Source organism: Bombina bombina, chromosome 2 (assembly GCF_027579735.1).
Source record: "Bombina bombina isolate aBomBom1 chromosome 2, aBomBom1.pri, whole genome shotgun sequence".
Classification (NCBI taxonomy): domain Eukaryota; kingdom Metazoa; phylum Chordata; class Amphibia; order Anura; family Bombinatoridae; genus Bombina; species Bombina bombina.
In genome coordinates this window covers 984839013-984859640 of record NC_069500.1, presented here as the reverse complement: position 1 = coordinate 984859640, position 20628 = coordinate 984839013, and the positions used below count along the sequence as shown (strand labels likewise).

The following is a 20628-nucleotide window of genomic DNA, read 5'->3' as shown; positions in this document are numbered from 1 at the left end:
ATTCTGGTTTGGGCGGAATCCAGCTCCTGTCTAATCTCTGCGGTTCATATCCCAGGTATAGACAATTGGGAAGCGGATTATCTCAGTCGCCAAACGTTGCATCCGGGCGAATGGTCTCTTCACCCAGAGGTATTTCTTCAGATTGTTCAAATGTGGGAGCTTCCAGAAATAGATCTGATGGCGTCTCATCTAAACAAGAAACTTCCCAGGTATCTGTCCAGATCCCGGTATCCTCAGGCGGAAGCAGTGGATGCATTATCACTTCCTTGGAAGTATCATCCTGCCTATATCTTTCCGCCTCTAGTTCTTCTTCCAAGAGTAATCTCCAAGATTCTGAAGGAATGCTCGTTTGTTCTGCTGATAGCTCCGGCATGGCCTCACAGGTTTTGGTATGCGGATCTTGTCCGGATGGCCTCTTGTCATCCGTGGACTCTTCCGCTAAGACCAGACCTTCTGTCGCAAGGTCCTTGTTTCCATCAGGATCTCAAATCCTTAAATTTAAAGGTATGGAGATTGAACGCTTGATTCTTGGTCAAAGAGGTTTCTCTGACTCTGTGATTAATACTATGTTACAGGCTCGTAAATCTGTATCCAGAGAGATATATTATAGAGTCTGGAAGACTTATATTTCTTGGTGTCTTTCTCATCATTTTTCTTGGCATTCTTTTAGAATTCCGAGAATTTTTCAGTTTCTTCAGGATGGTTTAGATAAAGGTTTATCCGCAAGTTCTTTGAAAGGACAAATCTCTGCTCTTTCTGTTCTTTTTCACAGAAAGATTGCTAATCTTCCTGATATTCATTGTTTTGTACAAGCTTTGGTTCGTATAAAACCTGTCATTAAGTCAATTTCTCCTCCTTGGAGTTTGAATTTGGTTCTGGGGGCTCTTCAAGCTCCTCCGTTTGAACCTATGCATTCATTGGACATTAAATTACTTTCTTGGAAAGTTTTGTTCCTTTTGGCGATCTCTTCTGCCAGAAGAGTCTCTGAATTATCTGCTCTTTCTTGTGAGTCTCCTTTTCTGATTTTTTCATCAGGATAAGGCGGTGTTGCGAACTTCTTTTGAATTTTTACCTAAGGTTGTGAATTCCAACAACATTAGTAGAGAAATTGTGGTTCCTTCATTATGTCCTAATCCTAAGAATTCTAAGGAGAAATCGTTGCATTCTTTGGATGTTGTTAGAGCTTTGAAATATTATGTTGAAGCTACTAAGTCTTTCCGAAAGACTTCTAGTCTATTTGTTATCTTTTCCGGTTCTAGAAAAGGCCAGAAAGCTTCTGCCATTTCTTTGGCATCTTGGTTGAAATCTTTAATTCATCATGCTTATGTCGAGTCGGGTAAAACTCTGCCTCAAAGGATTACAGCTCATTCTACTAGGTCAGTTTCTACTTCCTGGGCGTTTAGGAATGAAGCTTCGGTTGATCAGATTTGCAAAGCAGCAACTTGGTCCTCTTTGCATACTTTTACTAAATTCTACCATTTTGATGTATTTTATTCTTCTGAAGCAGTTTTTGGTAGAAAAGTACTTCAGGCAGCGGTTTCAGTTTGAATCTTCTGTTTATGTTTTTCATTAAACTTTATTTTGGGTGTGGATTATTTTCAGCAGGAATTGGCTGTCTTTATTTTATCCCTCCCTCTCTAGTGACTCTTGCGTGGAAAGATCCACATCTTGGGTAGTCATTATCCCATACGTCACTAGCTCATGGACTCTTGCTAATTACATGAAAGAAAACATAATTTATGTAAGAACTTACCTGATAAATTAATTTCTTTCATATTAGCAAGAGTCCATGAGGCCCGCCCTTTTTTGTGGTGGTTATGATTTTTTTGTATAAAGCACAATTATTCCAATTCCTTATTTTATATGCTTTCGCACTTTTTTCTTATCACCCCACTTCTTGGCTATTCGTTAAACTGAATTGTGGGTGTGGTGAGGGGTGTATTTATAGGCATTTTAAGGTTTGGGAAACTTTGCCCCTCCTGGTAGGAATGTATATCCCATACGTCACTAGCTCATGGACTCTTGCTAAAATGAAAGAAATGAATTTATCAGGTAAGTTCTTACATAAATTATGTTTTTTAAGGTTCTGCTAGGATCGGACCTGTATTTATATCTAATGCTCCTCTTTGGAGTTTAAATCTTTTTCTTAAGTTTTGCAATGGGCTCCGTTGGAGCCTAGGCATGAAGTAGACAATAAACAGTTGTCTTGGAAGGTTCCTTTTCTACTGGCTTATGCTTCTGCGCACAGAGTATCTGTGATTGCTGCCTTGCAATGCATCCTCCTTATCTGGCTTTCCATGCTGATAAGGTGGTTCTACAAACCAAGTTGGGTTTTCTTCCGAAGGTTGTGTCAATTCGCAACATCAATCGAGCGATTGTGGTTCCTTTCTTATGTCCTATTCCTTCTTCGTCGAAGGAACGTTTAACGTAATTCTGGATGTGGTTTGTGCCTTGAAGTTATATCTTCAGGCCACAATGGAATTTAGACAAACTTCTTTGCTGTTTGTTCTCCTTTACGGGAAGCGTAGGGGTTAGGGGGCCTCTTCGACTTATCTTTTTGGCTGAGGAGTGTCATCCGTTTAGCATAGAGTCAGCGGGGCATAAGCCTCCTCTGAGGATTATGGCTTATTCTACGAGAGCAGTGGTTTCCTCTTGGGCCTTCAAAAACGAGGCCTCTATGAATCAGATTTGTAAGGCGGCTACCTGGTCCTCCTTATGTACTTTTTCCAAATTTTTACAAGTTTGATGTTTTTGCTTCTACTGAAGCTGCATTCGGGAGAAACGTTGTGGTGCCTCTTTTTTTCCCCTCCTGTTAGCATTCCGTGTACTCTAGAGCTTGGGTATATGTTTCCCTCAAGTAAGGAACGCAGCTGTGGACTCTTCCCATATTAAGAAGGAAAACCTAAATTATGACTTACCAGATACTTACCTTGCCTTCTCTATGGGAACAGTCCACAGCTCCCGCCCGTGTTCTCCGATGGGTGGCCCTATATGTAAATTTATTCTTCTGGCACATTTTTCACCCGGATATTTGTTCCCTCTGCAGAATGACTGGGGTTATGAGGAAGTGGGGGAGGTATTTTAAGCCTTTGGCTGGGGTGTTTTTGCCTCCTCCTGGTGGCCAGGTTCTGAATTCCCACAAGTAAAGAATGCAGCTGTGGACTCTTCCCATACAGAAGGAAAGGAGATTATCTGGTAAGTCATAGTTAGATTGTGGTTTTTTTTTTTTGTTTGTTTGTTTTTTCTTTTCTTTTATGATTCGGATAGAGCAGTGTTTCTCAACTCCAGTCCTAAGGAACATTAACAGGCCAGAGTTTATTTCTATCTTAACTAGAGCACAGGTGAAATAATCAACTGATCAGTAACCATGGTTACTAACCTGCTCTCACCCTTCAGATGATTTTCACCTGTGCTCTAGTTAAGATATAATGAAACTCTGGAGTTGAGAAACACTGGGATAGAGCATGCAATTTTAAGCAAGTTTCTAATTTACTCCTATTCTTTCTTCGTTCTCTTGGTATCTTTATTTGAAAAAACTGAAATGAAAGCTTAGGAGCTGGCCCATTTCTTTTGTTCAGCACCCTGGATAGCGTTTGCTGATTGGTGTCTACATTTAGCCACCAATCAGCAAGCGCTTCCCAGGTACTGAACCTAAAATGGGCCGGCTCTAGGGTTGCCACCTCAGCCATGTTTTCCTGGACACTTATGAGTTACACATGCTGCAGGGTGTGCTGGGAGGAACATGTATTGTGTTTCTGGACAGCACTATTCATATTTCTCCCTGCACACCCTGCAGCATGTGCAACTTATAAGTGTTCTGTATTTTAAGGGACGGGTGGCAACCCTAGCCGGCTCCCAAGCTTTCATTCTTGCTTTTCAAATAGATACCAAGAAAACAAAGACGATTTGATAATAGGAGTGGAAATGAGAAACTTGCTTAAAATTGCATGCTCTATCTAAATCATGACAGAAAAAAATTGGGTTTAGTATCCTTTTATTGGTCGTCAGTGTTTATTCAGTATTTCTCTTGTTAAGTGTATCCAGTCCACGGATCATCCATTACTTGTGGGATATTCTCCTTCCCAACAGGAAGTTGCAAGAGGATCACCCACAGCAGAGCTGCTATATAGCTCCTCCCCTCACTGCCATATCCAGTCATTCTCTTGCAACTCTCAACTAAGATGGAGGTCGTAAGAGGACTGTGGTGTTTTATACTTAGTTTATTTCTTCAATCAAAAGTTTGTTATTTTTAAATGGTACCGGAGTGTACTGTTTATCTCAGGCAGTATTTAGAAGAAGAATCTGCCTGCGTTTTCTATGATCTTAGCAGAAGTAACTAAGATCCTTTGCTGTTCTCACATATTCTGAGGAGTGCGGTAACTTCAGAGGGGGAATAGCGTGCATGTTTTCCTGTAATAAGGTATGTGCAGTTAAAATATTTTTCTAGGGATGGAATTTGCTAGAAAATGCTGCTGATACCGAAGTAATGTAAGTAAAGCCTTAAATGCAGTGATAGCGACTGGTATCAGGCTTAATAGAGATACATACTCTTAAAATGTTTCCAATAGCTACCACTACACAGGACTTATGGCAGACTGTCCCTAAGGTGGAGGGAGCAGTTTCTACTTTAGCAAAGCGTACCACTATCCCGGTTGAGGACAGTTGTGCTTTTTCAGATCCAATGGATAAAAAATTGGAGGGTTACCTTAAGAAAATGTTTATTCAACAAGGTTTTATTTTACAGCCCCTTGCATGCATTGCGCCTGTCACTGCTGCGGCGGCATTCTGGTTTGAGGCCCTGGAAGAGGCCATCCAGACAGCTCCATTGAATGATATTATTGACAAGCTTAGAACGCTTAAGCTAGCTAACTCATTTGTTTCTGATGCCATTGTTCATTTGACTAAACTAACGGCTAAGAATTCCGGATTCGCCATCCTGAAGCGTAGGGCGCTATGGCTTAAATCCTGGTCAGCTGACGTGACTTCAAAGTCTAAATTACTCAACATTCCTTTCAAGGGGCAGACCTTATTCGGGCCTGGCTTGAAGGAAATTATTGCTGACATTACTGGAGGCAAGGGTCATACCCTTCCTCAGGACAGGGCCAAATCAAAGGCCAAACAGTCTAATTTTCGTGCCTTTCGAAATTTCAAGGCAGGAGCAGCATCAACTTCCTCCGCTTCAAAACAAGAGGGAACTGTTGCTCATTCCAGACAGGCCTGGAAACCTAACCAGTCCTGGAGCAAGGGCAAGAAGGCCAGAAAGCCTGCCGCTGCCCCCAACGGGAAACGGATCTAGTGGGGGGCAGACTTTCTCTCTTCGCCCAGGCGTGGGCAAGAGATGTTCAGGATCCCTGGGCGTTGGAGATCATATCTCAGGGATATCTTCTGGACTTCAAAGCTTCTCCTCCACAAGTGAGATTTCATCTTTCAAGGTTATCAGCAAACCAGATAAAGAAAGAGGCATTCCTAAGCTGTGTGCGTGGACGGAACAAGGACAGGGATTTTATTCAAATCTGTTTGTGGTTCCCAAGAAAGAGGGAACCTTCAGACCAATCTTGGATCTAAAGATCTTAAACAAATTCCTCAGAGTTCCATCATTCAAAATGGAAACTATTCGGACCATCCTACCCATGATCCAAGAGGGTCAGTACATGACCACAGTGGACTTAAAGGATGCCTACCTTCACATACCGATTCACAAAGATCATCATCGGTTCCTAAGGTTTGCCTTTCTAGACAGGCATTACCAATTTGTAGCTCTTCCCTTCGGGTTGGCCACTACCCCGAGAATTTTTACAAAGGTTCTGGGCTCACTTCTGGCGGTTCTAAGACCGCGAGGCATATCGGTGGCTCCGTATCTAGACGACATCCTGATACAGACGTCAAGCTTTCAAATTGCCAAGTCTCATACAGAGATAGTTCTGGCATTTCTGAGGTCGCATGGGTGGTAAGTGAACGTGGAAAAGAGTTCTCTATCACCACTCACAAGAGTCTCCTTCCTAGGGACTCTTATAGATTCTGTAGAGATGAAAATTTACCTGACTGAGTCCAGGTTATCAAAACTTCTAAATGCTTGCCGTGTCCTTCATTCCATTCCACGCCCGTCAGTGGCTCAGTGCATGGAAGTAATCGGCTTAATGGTAGCGGCAATGGACATAGTGCCATTTGCGCGCCTGCATCTCAGACCGCTGCAATTATGCATGCTAAGTCAGTGGAATGGGGATTACTCAGATTTGTCCCCTCTACTAAATCTGGATCAAGCGACCAGAGATTCTCTTCTCTGGTGGCTTTCTCGGGTCCATCTGTCCAAGGGTATGACCTTTCGCAGGCCAGATTGTAACAACAGATGCTAGCCTTCTAGGTTGGAGCGCAGTCTGGAACTCCCTGAAGGCTCAGGGATCGTGGACTCAGGAGGAGAAACTCCTCCCAATAAATATTCTGGAGTTAAGAGCAATATTCAAAGCTCTTCTAGCTTGGCCTCAGTTAGCAACACTGAGGTTCATCAGATTTCAGTCGGACAACATCACGACTGTGGCTTACATCAACCATCAAGGGGGAACGAGGAGTTCCCTAGCGATGTCAGAAGTCTCCAAGATAATTCGCTGGGCAGAGTCTCACTCTTGCCACCTGTCAGCGATCCACATCCCAGGCGTAGAGAACTGGGAGGCGGATTTTCTAAGTCGTCAGACTTTTCATCCGGGGGAGTGGGAACTCCATCCGGAGGTGTTTGCTCAACTGGTCCATCGTTGGGGCAAACCAGAACTGGATCTCATGGCGTCTCGCCAGAACGCCAAGCTTCCTTGTTACGGATCCAGGTCCAGGGACCCGGGAGCAATGCTGATAGATGCTCTAGCAGCTCCTTGGTTCTTCAACCTGGCCTATGTGTTTCCACCATTTCCTCTGCTCCCTCGACTGATTGCCAAAATCAAACAGGAGAGAGCATCGGTGATTCTGATAGCGCCTGCGTGGCCACGCAGGACCTGGTATGCAGACCTAGTGGACATGTCATCTCTTCCACCATGGACTCTGCCTCTGAGGCAGGACCTTCTAATACAAGGTCCTTTCAATCATCCAAATCTAATTTCTCTGAGACTGACTGCATGGAGATTGAACGCTTGATTCTATCAAGGCGTGGCTTCTCCGAGTCAGTCATTGATACCTTAATACAGGCTTGGAAGCCTGTCACCAGGAAAATCTACCATAAGATATGGCGTAAATATTTTTATTGGTGTGAATCCAAGAGTTACTCATGGAGTAAGATTAGGATTCCTAGGATATTGTCCTTTCTCCAAGAGGGTTTGGACAAAGGCTTATCAGCTAGTTCTTTAAAAGGACAGATCTCTGCTCTGTCTATTCTTTTGCACAAGCGTCTGGCAGAGGTTCCAGACGTCCAGGCATTTTGTCAGGCTTTGGTTAGGATTAAGCCTGTGTTTAAAACTGTTGCTCCCCCGTGGAGCTTAAACTTGGTTCTTAAAGTTCTTCAGGGAGTTCCGTTTGAACCCCTTCATTCCATTGATATTAAACTTTTATCTTGGAAAGTTCTGTTTTTGATGGCTATTTCCTCGGCTCGAAGAGTCTCTGAGTTATCTGCCTTACATTGTGATTCTCCTTATCTGATTTTTCATTCAGACAAGGTAGTTCTGCATACCAAACCTGGGTTTTTACCTAAGGTGGTTTCTTACAGAAATATCAATCAAGAGATTGTTGTTCCATAATTGTGTCCTAATCCTTCTTCAAAGAAGGAACGTCTTTTGCATAATCTGGACGTAGTCCGTGCCTTGAAGTTTTACTTACAGGCTACTAAAGATTTTCGTCAAACATCTGCCCTGTTTGTCGTTTACTCTGGACAGAGGAGAGGTCAAAAAGCTTCGGCAACCTATCTCTCCTTTTGGCTTCGGAGCATAATACGCTTAGCCTATGAGACTGCTGGACAGCAGCCCCCTGAAAGGATTACAGCTCATTCTACTAGAGCTGTGGCTTCCACCTGGGCCTTTTAAAAATGAGGCCTCTGTTGAACAGATTTGCAAGGCTGCAACTTGGTCTTCGCTTCACACCTTTTCAAAATTTTTACAAATTTGACACTTTTGCTTCTTCGGAGGCTGTTTTTGGGAGAAAGGTTCTACAGGCAGTGGTTCCTTCCGTTTAAGTTCCTGCCTTGTCCCTCCCATCATCAGTGTACTTTAGCTTTGGTATTGGTATCCCACAAGTAATGGATGATCCGTGGACTGGATACACTTAACAAGAGAAAACATAATTTATGCTTACCTGATAAATTTATTTCTCTTGTAGTGTATCCAGTCCACGGCCCGCCCTGTCCTTTTTTTAAGGCAGGTCTAAATTTTAATTAAACTACAGTCACCACTGCACCCTATGGTTTCTCCTTTCTCGTCTTGTTTCGGTCGAATGACTGGATATGGCAGTGAGGGGAGGAGCTATATAGCAGCTCTGCTGTGGGTGATCCTCTTGCAACTTCCTGTTGGGAAGGAGAATATCCCACAAGTAATGGATGATCCGTGGACTGGATACACTACAAGAGAAATAAATTTATCAGGTAAGCATAAATTATGTTTTTTCATTCTGTTATATATTCCTCGAACTGGATTTAAAGGGACACTGAACCCAAAAATGTTCTTTCGTAATTCAGATAGAGCATGACATTTTAAGCAACTTTGTAATTTACTCCTATTATCAAATTGTCTTCATTCTCTTGGTATCTTTATTTGAAATGCAAGAATGTAAGTTTAGATGCTGGCCCATTTTTGGTGAACAACCTGGGTTGTTCTTGCTGATAGGTGGATAAATTCATCCACCAATAAAAAAAACTGCTATCCAGAGTTCTGAACCAAAAAAGTTTAGATGCCTTCTTTTTCAAATAAAGATGGCACGTGAACAAGAAAAATTGATAATAGGAGTAAATTAGAAAGTTGCTTAAAATTGCATGCTATATCTGAATCATGACAGAAAAAATTATAGCAGTGTTGCATTAAATACTTTTAGGTCAATTCCCCCCGCCCCCCCACCCCGGAAAAGAAGCTGCAAACCCTTGTGTAGTGTCTTCAATGTATTGAATCCATATTAAGTTTAGTTTGTTTATGTTTGGCAAATGTGAGGGGAGGAACAAAAACCATAGTGTATATAAAGGCTTCCTGTTTTATAATTTATAGTTAAGTGAAAGTTTACATACATTCTTTGTAATACTAATGTATTCTGTCCTATCTTTTTAGTTAACATATGGCACTTCCTAAAAAAATGATCCATCTGTAGCCCTAGACAACTTACCGTGATATTTGGAAGGAAAAGGATTTTTTTTTTTATTTTAAATCCTATCTTGTCATGAAAATAATGTTAATGACATAATGTAAATAAACAAATTTTTACTTTCGTTTTCTGGTCTCTTATTAGTTTGTACAAAACCATTTTTTTTTCTCTCCAAGTATGTGATATTCTAAAGAAGAAAAAGGGGGATAATTAGGTCTCCATTTTAAGAATTGATCCACGCATTAATTGCCACATACAGAAGAAAAAGTCTAATATAATAGTTATATAAATTACTCTTGGTAGTAATATTTCTGAAAAGGGAAAAAAGGGATAAAGACTGTTGTTTCAGTTCTCAGATGTCCTCAACTTTAGTTCCATTACACTGGCTCCATCAGACTGGAGCAAGCATGTTTTTGCACTATTAAGATTTAGACACCTGTTGCATAATCTATAGGGAAGAATAAAAAGTTAATTCTGAAAAAAACTCATGAATTTATCAAACGCTTTTTATACAAGAGAATGTGTTTTAATGTATCCTATAGCAAAATAACTGCAGTATTAGTTTGATATGGACAGCATTAAAATCTAGTCAGTAATAGTTGCATCCAAAGTTTAGAATCCATTTAAAAGAAATGTAAAGGGAGCCTGGAGGAGCACTGTGATGGCGGTGTAGTCACAGAGCTCTGTGCATAACAAGAATATAAAGTGCCTTTATGCTAGTGAACGATGCCCTGGAAGAGCTCAATACTTTGAGGTAGACCCTCTAAACTTACTGGGCTTCATTCTACACTGCTTGGGACAGGGAGATGCCAGGTAGGAGGATCGGACTTCAACTTCCACTCGCAACAGAAGAGACGGACCCGACATTTTAGAAGCAGTGCTGCGCGCTCTAAGAGGAAGCAACATAGAGACATAACGGAGGTGCCCGGCAACGAGGTAAAACCTATTCTTGAGCCGTGCACTAGTTCCCTGCATACCGAAAGACACCCGGTAACACTGCTATACTCTGCAAATAGCGGAGGGATAGGCAAGAGCAGATCCGCTCCCGGCCATAACAATACACACCCTCACGAGTAAGCGGGCAGCTCATCTGTATAAGCGCTAAACTCCCTGATATTTTCTTCTTCTTGCGCTTGATGCCCTGAAACCTTGGTGCAACACAGTAATACAGAATGAGGGATCTACTCTAAGTAACACTGGATACTTAAAGGAGCAGAGATGGGGAAATGAATCAGATTTTGTACACAATGTAGATCAGAGATAAAGTTTTATAGCAGGGGAAGAAAAGCTACTAGGTTTATTACAATACAGGTTTGCAGAGTGTTAAAACTGCACATGTAATCTACTACAGACACCTCTATATATTCAAGCTATTAGCTGTTCCTTAAACTACACTGTCACAGACAGAGCTCATAGGGCTTGAAGCACTCAAGCCACAAATATCACCCACGTGGTAAGCTAGCCATAGATAGAGATCAGCCACGCATCACCACATCTCTAGCTTTGTGATCTTTTACCCACTCCCCTGCTACATTGGACTGTATAATTAGTGATATTAGGGGGACTTGGAGACCCTTTAATCACCTCTCAAATCTCTAAGGTAAAGAATGTCTGCTAGAAAACAGGATAAACTTACTTCAGTGTCTAAAGCTACTACACAACACCCTTTCTTCACAGCAACTAAAGGGGGAAAACCCCCAGATATAGAGACCTCTCCAATAGAGGAGGAATTAGATTCGCATTCAGAACTCCAAACTAACATTATGGATACAACTCCTGCAACAAAAGCGGACCTTCAGAACCTAGTATCTAAACAAGACATCACCAGCATCTTTGATAAAATGCTAGACAAGATGGACACATTACAAAACACTGTCACCAGCAGCTTGGTGGAAATTAAACAAGATATCTCAGAACTGGGGACTAGAGTGGAATCCCTAGAAGAAAATCAAGATACAGTCGCGGAAGAAATTGCAACCCTACACCGACAAATCTCCTCCCACCAACAAGAAATGACGGACATCTACAACAAACTGGAAGATTTCGAAAACAGAGGTTGACGGTGCAATATAAGGCTGAAAGAGGTTCCTGAACCTATAACTACACCGGAATTGCCAGACTTCCTCCTGCAACTGTTTCAGACCATTACAGAAGACAAAGAGGCTGGTAGATTCCAGATGGAGAGAGCACATAGAGCCCTGAGAGCGAAACCAAAGTTTCGCTTTCAGGAAAAGGAAGCGATAATGGAGGCGGCGAGGAAAAACCCAACCTTCAAATTCAAAGGCTCAATTATCCAGTTCTATCAGGATCTCTGTTTGAGAACCTTACAGAGACGCAGTGCTTTACGGCCGCTGACTCAACTGCTCCGCAAAAACCAGATATCATATAGGTGGGGATTCCCATTTGCTCTACACATCCAGCATGAAGGCAGGACAATTTCACTCAGCAATCCACCCGAAATTCCAGAAATATGCCAATATCTAAAATTGGACTGTCCGGAAATACCTACCCCACTCCAAGAAAATATAGCACTCCGGAACCCCCCATCACAGAGATTTTCACCCACAGGAAAATGGTCAAAAATACCAAAGAAGCAAAAAGCATGAATATCCTCTGACCGCAAAATATCACTTGATGCACTTCATGTGCGAAATATACCCAGAGGAACATGATGACGATAGGACAATTCCCATCCTAATGACACTCTTATATTCGAAGTGACCCAGAGATGAGTATATCTTCCGATATCTATAATTTCTTACAGATTCTCATTCTCATTCTTGCTTTGAATCAAGTTATTTTATAATTGATAGAGGGCTAATACACCATGCGATAGGCTATGAACTTATATCCAGTTATATTGTGTAGGCGATAGCTATTAACCCAAACTCTAAGGTCCAATTGAGATCACCCTAATCTATATGTTTTGGCACTTTTATTAAAACATAGCACAATTATTGATATGCACACCAATCCGAATGTGTAGTTTATTCACTTCAATAGATAATTGTTATGAGTTATTAGTTAACATGCAGTTCTTTTTGTTTTTGTACTGCATTGATTTATTTAATGTAACTTATCTTATATGGATATGTTTATGTTGTACTATTCTTATTTTTTCAGAGGTCACAAATACAACACTTACGGTACCACTCTCACGTGTCACACACCCAAAGGTGGAGGGTCAAAACATTTGCTGACAGCCCTTTCTCTCCCCTTATACAATTAGATCCGTCTCAACAAGGAGGCAATAAAGATCATCCATCCCCACACAGAACTAAGACAATAGACATCAGTCATACGAACAGCTATAGTATCCACACTAATGATGGAATCTTGGACCATTAACTTAATTTCCCATAACTTTAGAGGGTTGAACTTAGATATAAAACGTCAAACAGCAGTCACACAATATAAGACCCTAAAGGCTAACATCATCTTTCTTCAAGAAACACACTTCTTGCAATCCCACATACCTAAGTATTGGACTAGAGACTTCCCACACCACTATCATGCTACCACTGACTCCAAAAAAAGAGGTGTTTCAATTCTCATACACTCTTCTATACCCTTTACACACAAAGAGACTGTAACAGACAAGGAAGGTAGATTCCTAATAGTTAGAGGTCAGATACAGGACACAGACATTACACTTTGTAACATATATGCCCCCAATGATAGACAAGACTCCTTTTTTAAGCAAATAGCACACCAATTAACACACTGGTCTCAGACGAGGACAATACTCGCTGGGGACTTTAATATAGACCTTGCACTGCATTCTAGTAAACGCTCACAATTACTGACCAACAAGCAAAATAGACAGTGTAAAATGACTAAAGTGATACTAGAGCATCTAGGTACCCATACTTTAATGGACTCCTGGAAGACCCTATATGGACATACCACAGACACCACATTTTACTCAGCAGCTCACAAAACGTACACTAAGTTAGATTACATATTTACTAGCCAAATCCTACAACCTACCCTACACTCAGCTGCCATCCATCCCTGTGTATGGTCGGATCACTCCATCATACAACTTAAAATGGGTAATTGGCAACACACCAATAGGACTAGGTAGTGGACATTTGACCCCTCTTGTATTAAAGACCCTATGATTTTAAATACTATCACCCGACAGATGTGGGAGTATTGGGACATTAACACAGGAACAACAACTAATACTGTTTCGACATGGGCAGCACACAAAACCTTTGTAAGGGGTCTGCTCATAAAAGAGAAATCTGGTTTGGTTAAAAGACTAAGCTCTCAAAGACTAGAACTCCAAAAAGACATTAGCGAACTTGAAAAACTACATAGACGCACACAATCTACAAACACTTTCAAACAACTTCAGGATAAACGCACAACACTAGCTAACATCCTCAACGATCAAGCAGTGAAGGCGGCATTCCGGCTCAAAGCTAAATACTATATTTACTCCAATAAGCCAGATAGATACATGGCGAACAAAATTTGCGACAAACTTAGACTAGTGGCTATACCCCATATCCAAAAACAAGACGGGTCCACTACCACACACCCACAAGAGATAGTTGACTGCTTTGCAGAGTACTATGGCGATCTATACAACGGGAATAAGGCGACCTGCACTATTCAAACTGCAACATTACTGACCCAATTTCTAGACAGAGCTCATTTTCCTTCTTTGACAGAGACAGACAGGGACACCATGACAAAAGCAATAACGACAGCTGAGGTTTTAAGAGCCATTAAGGACCTTAAACCAGGTAAAGCCCCGGGCCCGGATGGCCTACCGGGAGAATACTATAAATTGTTCCGGTCCTCTCTGCTTCCCCATCTAGTCAAACTTTCAAATCATATTATGCAAGGTTTTGCGTTACCCTCAGATCTTCTCAGAGCAAGGATAGTTGTGATACCTAAGCCAGGAAAGAACCCCAAGAAATGTACAAGTTACAGACCCATCTCCCTAATAAACCAGGATCTAAAGATCTTCACCAAAATATTAGCGAATAGACACACCTATACTACCAAACCTGATTCACCCAGATCAGGTTGGATTTGTAGCGGGCAGAGAGGCACCTGACAATATTAGACGCATAATCACGACGATAGCCCACTTGACAATGACGAAAACGCCTTCTCTGGTCCTGTCACTGGACGCAGAGAAGGCGTTTGACAGAATCAACTGGACATATATGTTTGCGGTATTAGATAGAATAGGATTCAAGGGTTCCTTTGTAACAGCCTTGCAAAGTATATACTCAAACCCCACAGCGACGGTCAGGGCTATTGGACATCATTCCAAACTTATAGATATTAAAAATGGCACGAGACAGGGATGCCCACTCTCGCCATTGTTGTTCGCACTTTGTATAGAACCCCGACATAACTGGTTTTCAGATTAAAAAGAAGGATTATAAGATCATCCTCTTCGCGGATGATGTCTTGCTGACATTGACCAAGCCCTTGACCTCCCTCACTAACCTCTATGACACTCTTAATCAATTTTCTGCCATATCAGGATATAAAATAAATATGGATAAGAGCGAAGCTATGGCAATAGCTTTACCAGCCCAGACAAAAAAATTGATTTAAATTAATTTCACCTTTTCCTGGGTTAAATCGCATATTAAATACCTGGGGGTTAATTTACCCTCTCAATACACAGAATTATACAGAGCAAACTATTTACCTTTGTATAAAGAGATCCGTAAAGATCTTACTAAATGGAAACTTTTAAACTTCTCATGGTATGGCAGAATCTCTGCAATAAAAATGAGTATTCTGCCTAAGGTGTTATACTTGTTCAGGACTTTACCTATCCCAGTACCTAAAAATGACTTGAAAACATTGCAGTCTGAGATCATCCACTTTATCAATAGCAAGAAATACACAAGAATTTCTTTCCAGATACTGACAAAACACAGACAGCTAGGCGGTATTGGAGTACCTAACTTGATAAATTACTATGACGCTGCAAGACTGGCCCAAACTGCATTGATGGGGTCTAGTAGGACTGATATAATATGGACCACTATGGAATCGGAGATAGGAAACTTTACTTCCCCAGAGGACATAGTTTGGGATACATCCTTTCCACAAAACTCAAACACCAACCCTTCCCCAATCACTACCTACTCGGTGAGCCACTGGAAAACTATACTGAAAAAGTCAAATCTGATCCCAGATATCTCACTCAAGATGCCACTCAAATACCTTATCCCAACTGAATATAGGAAATTAGTAGACAAATGGGAGAACAAAGGACTTTATCGGGTGGGTGACTTGATAACACACAACAGACCTTTAACTTTCACACAATTGCAAGACCAATTGGCTCCTGAGCCCCTACGTTGGTACTTATACTTACAAATCATCTCTGCTTTAAGCAAAATATTGCCTAAGATAAAGAACCACATTAGCACCCCTCTGGAGAGAATCTCTAGTACCAACACTAGGCTGAAACATACTATTTCACAATTGTACATAGCTCTACAATCCTCGACAAGTGTAGAAAAATCGTCAATTATGCTTAAATGGGAGGATGATATAGGGATGGTTTTGGAACTACAGGAGTGGCATGACATATTTTATTCCTCCTGCAGAGGATTAATCAATGCAAATTTAAGGGAAAATAGCTTTAAAACCATATTTAGGTGGTATCTCACCCCAACAAAAAGTCCCACTTTACAGTTGCAAAAAACAGAAACTGCTACAGAGGATGTAATACATTAGAAACATACACACACATGTGGTGGGAGTGCCCCGAGGTGGCCCGGATCTGGTCGACCTTATCTAACTACTTTAATACATTATTAAATGAGCAAATCACACTAACTATGTCCCATGGACTTTTAAACACACCAGTCTCAAACTTCCATAACCACATCAATACTTTTATTAGAATACTCTGCACAGACACAAGAATTTGCATTGCGAGACACTGGAAGGAAGGGACACCATCATGGCAAGAGATACTAGATAGGTTCAAATTAACTCATAAACTCCATGAAACCGCAGCATTAATCCTAGGGACAAGAGAGATATACCAAAAGATCTGGTTTTACTGGATAATGCGAAATGATCAATGATTACTATCACGATCTGACATAGAAAGTCTCAGAGTCAGATTTCCCATCTAGAAAGAAGTTCACCATAAATAAACATAGAGATACCTTAAGAAATACCAGCTATACCTCTCCTCCTTAACGATATTTTCAATATAAGCTACACCCATTAACAATGACACGCATATTCAGATCTCAAAGTGACCAGCGATTGTTCTCTTTTGTTTTGTTTTTTTAAATTGTTAATACTGTTTAATTTGTTGACTTGTTACCTGTTTAGATAGTCATATAAAAGACATCTCTGTTAACTGGTGACCTTTTTGGCGCGTCGAACTAAAGGACCTGTTACGATATTTGAGACAAGAACATACTACAAGACACAATGTATAAGTGTTTGGACATTTTGATCTTGTATCTCAACTCAAAAGATACATATACGGCTAAGCACGGTCGATGAACAATTTGATGTTGATAAAAGTAGTTAACTAGCTGTATTAGTTGATGGTCCACCAATGTATCGAAAAGTGCATGTTCATTATTATACTATGTGATGTTATGTTAATAAAAAATATTTTAACATAAAAGAAATGTAAAGAGATGTAATCTGTTTTGGTAACCTAACATTTAAAAAAAAACAATATTATCGTTTTCTTCACTTTATAATATATTATTTCAGTCTTGCATATTTCAATTATTTACATTGTGGACAACCAATGCATAAGAATTTAATGTCATAATTCCATCCTAGGATGTAAAAGTAAAATTTCTCCAACATAGGTGTGTCCGGTCCACGGCGTCATCCTTACTTGTGGGATATTCTCTTCCCCAACAGGAAATGGCAAAGAGCCCAGCAAAGCTGGTCACATGATCCCTCCTAGGCTCCGCCTACCCCAGTCATTCTCTTTGCCGTTGTACAGGCAACATCTCCACGGAGATGGCTTAGAGTTTTTTAGTGTTTAACTGTAGTTTTTATTATTCAATCAAGAGTTTGTTATTTTAAAATAGTGCTGGTATGTACTATTTACTCAGAAACAGAAAAGAGATGAAGATTTCTGTTTGTATGAGGAAAATGATTTTAGCACCGTAACTAAAATCCATGGCTGTTCCACACAGGACTGTTGAGAGCAATTAACTTCAGTTGGGGGAACAGTGTGCAGTCTCTTGCTGCTTGAGGTATGACACATTCTAACAAGACGATGTAATGCTGGAAGCTGTCATTTTTCCCTATGGGATCCGGTAAGCCATGTTTATTACGATGGTAAATAAGGGCTTCATAAGGGCTTATTAAGATTGTAGACTTTTCTGGGCTAAATCGATTCATTTTTAAAAACATATTTAGCCTTGAGGAATCATTTTATCTGGGTATATTGATATTATAATATCGGCAGGCACTGTATTAGACACCTTATTTCTCTGGGGCTTTCCCAAAGCATAAGCAGAGCCTCATTTTCGCGCCGGTGTGGCGCACTTGTTTTTGAGAGGCATGGCATGCAGTCGCATGTGAGAGGAGCTCTGATACTTAGAAAAGGCTTTCTGAAGGCGTCATTTGGTATCGTATTCCCCTTTGGGTTTGGTTGGGTCTCAGCAAAGCAGATACCAGGGACTGTAAAGGGGTTAAAGTGTTAAAACGGCTCCGGTTCCGTTATTTTAAGGGTTAAAGCTTCCAAATTTGGTGTGCAATACTTTTAAGGCTTTAAGACACTGTGGTGAAAATTTGGTGAATTTTGTACAATTCCTTCATGTTTTTTCGCAATTGCAGTAATAAAGTGTGTTCAGTTTAAAATTTAAAGTGACAGTAACGGTTTTATTTTAAAACGTTTTTTGTACTTTATTATCAAGTTTATGCCTGTTTAACATGTCTGAACTACCAGATAGACTGTGTTCTGAATGTGGGGAAGCCAGAATTCCTGTTCATTTAAATAAATGTGATTTATGTGATAATGACAATGATGCCCAAGATGATTCCTCAAGTGAGGGGAGTAAGCATGGTACTGCATCATTCCCTCCTTCGTCTACACGAGTCTTGCCCACTCAGGAGGCCCCTAGTACATCTAGCGCGCCAATACTCCTTACTATGCAACAATTAACGGCTGTAATGGATAATTCTGTCAAAAACATTTTAGCCAAAATGAACCCTTGTCAGCGTAAGCGTGGCTGCTCTGTTTTAGTTACTGAAGAGCATGACGACGCTGATATTAATATCTCTGAAGGGCCCCTAACCCAATCTGAGGGGGCCAGGGAGGTTTTGTCTGAGGGAGAAATTACTGATTCAGGGAACATTTCTCAACAGGCTGCACCTGATGTAATTGCATTTAAATTTAAGTTGGAACATCTCCGCATTCTGCTTAAGGAGGTATTATCCACTCTGGATGATTGTGAAAAGTTGGTCATCCCAGAGAAACTATGTAAAATGGACAAGTTCCTAGAGGTGCCGGAGCTCCCAGAAGCTTTTCCTATACCCAAGCGGGTGGCGGACATTGTTAATAAAGAATGGGAAAGGCCCGGTATTCCTTTCGTCCCTCCCCCCATATTTAAAAAATTGTTTCCTATGGTCGACCCCAGAAAGGACTTATGGCAGACAGTCCCCAAGGTCGAGGGAGCGGTTTCTACTTTAAACAAACGCACCACTATACCCATAGAGGATAGTTGTGCTTTCAAAGATCCTATGGATAAAAAATTAGAAGGTTTGCTTAAAAAGATGTTTGTTCAGCAGGGTTACCTTCTACAACCAATCTCATGCATTGTCCCTGTCACTACAGCCGCATGTTTCTGGTTTGATGAGCTGATAAAGGCGCTCGATAGTGATTCTCCTCCTTATGAGGAGATTATGGACAGAATCAATGCTCTCAAATTGGCTAATTCTTTCACCCTAGACGCCACTTTGCAATTGGCTAGGTTAGCGGCTAAGAATTCTGGGTTTGCTATTGTGGCGCGCAGAGCGCTTTGGTTGAAATCTTGGTCGGCTGATGCGTCTTCCAAGAACAAGCTACTAAACATTCCTTTCAAGGGGAAAACGCTGTTTGGCCCTGACTTGAAAGAGATTATCTCGGATATCACTGGGGGTAAGGGCCACGCCCTTCCTCAGGATCGGCCTTTCAAGGCGAAAAATAGACCTAATTTTCGTCCCTTTCGTAAAAACGGACCAGCCCAAAGTGCTTCGTCCTCTAAGCAAGAGGGTAATACTTCTCAAGCCAAGCCAGCTTGGAGACCAATGCAAGGCTGGAACAAGGGAAAGCAGGCCAAGAAGCCTGCCACTGCTACCAAGACAGCATGAAATATTGGCCCCCGATCCGGGACCGGATCTGGTGGGGGGCAGACTCTCTCTCTTCGCTCAGGCTTGGGCAAGAGATGTTCTGGATCCTTGGGCGCTAGAAATAGTCTCCCAGGGTTATCTCCTGGAATTCAAGGGACTTCCCCCAAGGGGGAGGTTCCACAGGTCTCAGTTGTCTTCAGACCACATAAAAAGACAGGCGTTCTTACATTGTGTAGAAGACCTGTTAACAATGGGAGTGATTCATCCTGTTCCAATAAGAGAACAAGGGATGGGGTTCTACTCCAATCTGTTCATAGTTCCCAAAAAAGAGGGAACGTTCAGACCAATCTTAGATCTCAAGATCTTAAACAAGTTTCTCAAGGTTCCATCTTTCAAGATGGAAACCATTCGAACTATTCTTCCTTCCATCCAGGAGGGTCAATTCATGACCACGGTGGATTTAAAGGATGCGTATCTACATATTCCTATCCACAAGGAACATCATCGGTTCCTAAGGTTTGCATTCCTGGACAAACATTACCAGTTCGTGGCGCTTCCTTTCGGATTAGCCACTGCTCCAAGGATTTTCACAAAGGTACTAGGGTCCCTTCTAGCGGTGCTAAGACCAAGGGGCATTGCAGTAGTACCTTACCTGGACGACATTCTGATTCAAGCGTCGTCCCTTCCTCAAGCAAAGGCTCACACGGACATCGTCCTGGCCTTTCTCAGATCTCACGGCTGGAAAGTGAACGTGGAAAAGAGTTCTCTATCCCCGTCAACAAGGGTTCCCTTCTTGGGAACAATTATAGACTCCTTAGAAATGAGGATCTTTCTAACAGAGGCCAGAAAAACAAAACTTCTAGACTCTTGTCGGATACTTCATTCCGTTCCTCTTCCTTCCATAGCTCAGTGCATGGAAGTGATCGGGTTGATGGTAGCGGCGATGGACATAGTTCCTTTTGCGCGCATTCATCTAAGACCATTACAACTGTGCATGCTCAGTCAGTGGAATGGGGACTATACAGACTTGTCTCCGAAGATACAAGTAAATCAGAGGAC

The 20628-nt window shown here is 41.4% G+C and overlaps 1 protein-coding gene across 1 annotated transcript in view; it reads left to right on the top strand.

Moving 5' to 3' along the window:
- The window catches only part of PPA2 (inorganic pyrophosphatase 2), a 64134-nt gene extending 54752 nt beyond the window's left edge, over positions 1-9382 (top strand). Inside the window, exon 12 of the mRNA XM_053703510.1 lies at positions 9225-9382. Within this exon, the coding sequence (XP_053559485.1) occupies positions 9225-9253 (29 nt within the window). The 3' untranslated portion in view covers positions 9254-9382. The remainder of the gene's footprint in view (positions 1-9224) is intronic.
- The last annotated feature ends 11246 nt before the right edge of the window (positions 9383-20628 follow it).